A 2,990-nucleotide genomic window follows, 5' to 3' on the forward strand; every position below is an offset into this window, starting at 1 on the left:
TCATAGTAGGACACTTCGGTCTCAAAGTGTCTGAAAATAATTAAAAACTGAAAATGATTTTTTACGTTCCAATAATATTGCAACAAGGTTGAAATTACGCATCCCAATGCATATATCCGAAAACATTCAACTATCTAATAAGTAATTGGAATACTACGAAGAACGATAGTTTCAATAGTAATGCCAGGACCAAAGGCAACAAGCACACCCCATTCAGACCCTTCCCCAGTAGTTGCTTTGCCCTCTTTCAATGACCTCTTCCTCATCTCATCCATTACGAATATCACACTTGCACCCCACATATTCCCGTACTCACTTAATATGTGCCTACTACTACTCAGCTTACTCGTCTCGAGTTCGAGTTTGGCTTCCACCTTGTCCAATATTGCTGGTCCTCCAGGGTGAGCGACCCAAAAAATGGAATTCCAATCACTAATCCCAATATGATCAAATGATTCATTTAAGGAAGTTTCAATGTTATTGGCTATGATTTTGGGGACATCCGGACTTAAGTAAATGGTCATCCCAATCTCACTAAGGCGAGCTTGTATAGCATGTTCTGAATCTGGCAATGTAGTCTGCCCCGCCGAAACAAGCTGAAAGAGGGGTCGCTCACTAGGCTCTTCAGGATCAGTACCCACGATCATTGCCCCCGCGCCATCTCCAAATAAGGCAAGTGACACTAGGTGGGTCTCGCTTGGGGCATGGAAACTAATGGCAGTACTCTCCGAGCAAATAACCAGTACACGGGCACCACGATTGTTCTCAGCAATGTCCTTGGCTATACGAAGGATTGTACTGCAAGCATGACAAGCACCTTGGCGCAGTATAAACCTCTTCACTGTAGGCTGGAGGCCGAGAAGCTTGGCTAGCCAGAAGTCGGCCCCGGGTACATCGAAGTCCGAGTTAGTGCCAAAGATAAGATGGGTGATCATGGACTTGGATTTTCCCCACTCTTTTATGGCTTCCTCAGCTGCCTCTTTCCCAAGTTTGGGAATCTCATTGGCTAATAGAGCTTGACGAGTTTTAACGGAAGAAGCATTATTATCACTTATATGTGGATTTTCTTTTAAGATCTCTTCAGTTATGTAAAAGTGACGTTTCCTTATCTTTGATTTTTCGCCTGCATATGTGCAATTCAAGATTAGGACAACGTACGATGTTAAACTTTTTAATAAGGTAATAGGGGGTGTACATAGTATTGTTAAATCGCAAACCAAACTGCATCAAATGATTTTATTACGGATTGGTACATGTTATTTTTTATATACAATGTCATAATAAGAAATAATAGGAATGGGGAGCATTATATTGTTATACACAATTAATTACAAAGTTCAAACTACTATACCTTAGATATTTCATAAAAAAATAAAATAAAAAATAAAAAAAAATCTATGAATTGCATTTTCATTTTAACGAATAATCATTATATTTTCATGATTTCCTATATATCTTGTCATTAGATAAATAAGTTTTGTTTATCATCAAGATAAATGGGTGCTCACTCGAAATTTCATGTATAATTTGCTAATAATTGCTTGATACCATTACCCAATTGGGGTGTCACATGCTAGGAAATGCTTACGAGCCTATAATATTAATCGAGAACTCACTATACATATAACTATTGTACAGTATTTGCCATTATTGCAATTAGATTAAAATGTAATGATGCATTGTAATAGAGTGCACTAATACTTATTAACTTAATTTTATTTTACGTTATCTACAAAATTAATATTATGACTTTTAAATCGTGCATCACATGAGCACATTAACTTGAGTTCTAAAAATTTATTAAAGAACTTTCTTGAGTTCTCTAGACATACAAATATTTCAATCATTCTTTTTTTAATTGCAACGTTTTAATTTTCATACATGTTAATGCACATCTTATAATACACTTAATATGTGTAATTATAATTAAATACTAATAGTTACATAGATTAATAAAGAGTGTATATATATCTAGACAAAATTAGCAAGTAAGTTTTTATCCAAATGACTATATTTTTGAAGAAATAATAATAATAATACTGCCTCCGTTTCTTATTAGTTGCAACTTTAGGGTATTATTTGTGAGATATAAAATATTCCAAAGTTGCAACTAATATGAAACGGAGTTAGTAATGAGAGTATGCACTTGACAATAACTAAACAAAGAGGGTATACATATGCGCTTGAACTTGGCCTTAAGATCAGTCAAATGATCATTGTTTGTGGTCCGGAAATGGTAATCTGGATAATCAGATTGATACATTACGTTTGGAGGGTTAGCAGTGCCAATGGCGAGGATCGTGGCAGGATGGCCGCGCAGGCCATTAGTTCTTTCGACCGCTCGAGTTTCATGAAAGGATGTCATTTTTAGCTAGAATAGGGTTGATTATGAAAGAACTTTGTTGATGAGGAATGTGTTTTACCTTAGCTTGGTTTGTATTCCCTGACTGAATCGTTCATTTTTATACAACCTAAGATTTAGTTTGATCCCCTCCATGGTTTTCATGTCTTTCATGTGATTAGTTGATCCGTACACTAAATGGAAATATTACACCAATAATCATCATGCATGTCTTTATTGTGATTTGTTGATCCCTACGCTAAATGGAAATAGTTTCACCAATAAATCAATAATGCAACGTGCGACTTATAATGCGTATGATCTCTATTCATGTCATTAATGTCATTTTAATCCCATTAGAATTGTTTCCAAAAAAATAAAATAAAATAAAAAGTAAAATTCCCATTTGAATCATTTATAAATTATTTTTCCATCTAATAAGCTTAAATGTAAATTAAATTTAACATGATAAGTGACATTATAATTGGGCTAATTTGTCAGAAAATGACTCAAATGAATCGAACAAGCTAGTTAGATCCTTAAGGAGCCAAGCTTGAACAAGATTTCTAAAAACTTAGCTCGGACTAAATAAACCTCGGTTCAGTTCGGATCGTTTGCAACCCAGCCTATGCATTTCTCAATAATAGCT

At 34.9% G+C, this 2,990-nt stretch overlaps 1 protein-coding gene across 1 annotated transcript; it reads right to left on the reverse strand.

The window, feature by feature from the left end:
- On the reverse strand, positions 1–2,460 carry LOC110713099 (chalcone synthase 3-like). Its single transcript, XM_021891561.1, has 2 exons — positions 2,176–2,460; positions 1–1,123 (listed from the first exon to the last, which is right to left on the reverse strand). Exons 1-2 carry the CDS (start codon positions 2,363–2,365, stop codon positions 135–137), a joined length of 1,179 nt encoding a protein of 392 aa, XP_021747253.1. The 5' UTR covers positions 2,366–2,460; the 3' UTR covers positions 1–134.
- Positions 2,461–2,990: the final 530 nt, after the last annotated feature.

Source organism: Chenopodium quinoa, unplaced genomic scaffold (assembly GCF_001683475.1).
Source record: "Chenopodium quinoa cultivar QQ74 unplaced genomic scaffold, ASM168347v1, whole genome shotgun sequence".
Lineage (NCBI taxonomy): Eukaryota > Viridiplantae > Streptophyta > Magnoliopsida > Caryophyllales > Amaranthaceae > Chenopodium > Chenopodium quinoa.

What these genes read in the sequence shown, in the direction of transcription:
- LOC110713099 (XM_021891561.1), bottom strand. Translation starts at nt 2,365, where the DNA reads ATGACATCCTTTCATGAAACTCGAGCGGTCGAAAGAACTAATGGCCTG. An exon ending in GGCCAAGTTCAAGCGCATAT is followed by an intron (nt 1,124 to 2,175) that starts GTATACCCTCTT and finishes GCACATATGCAG; the next exon opens with GCGAAAAATCAAAGATAAGG.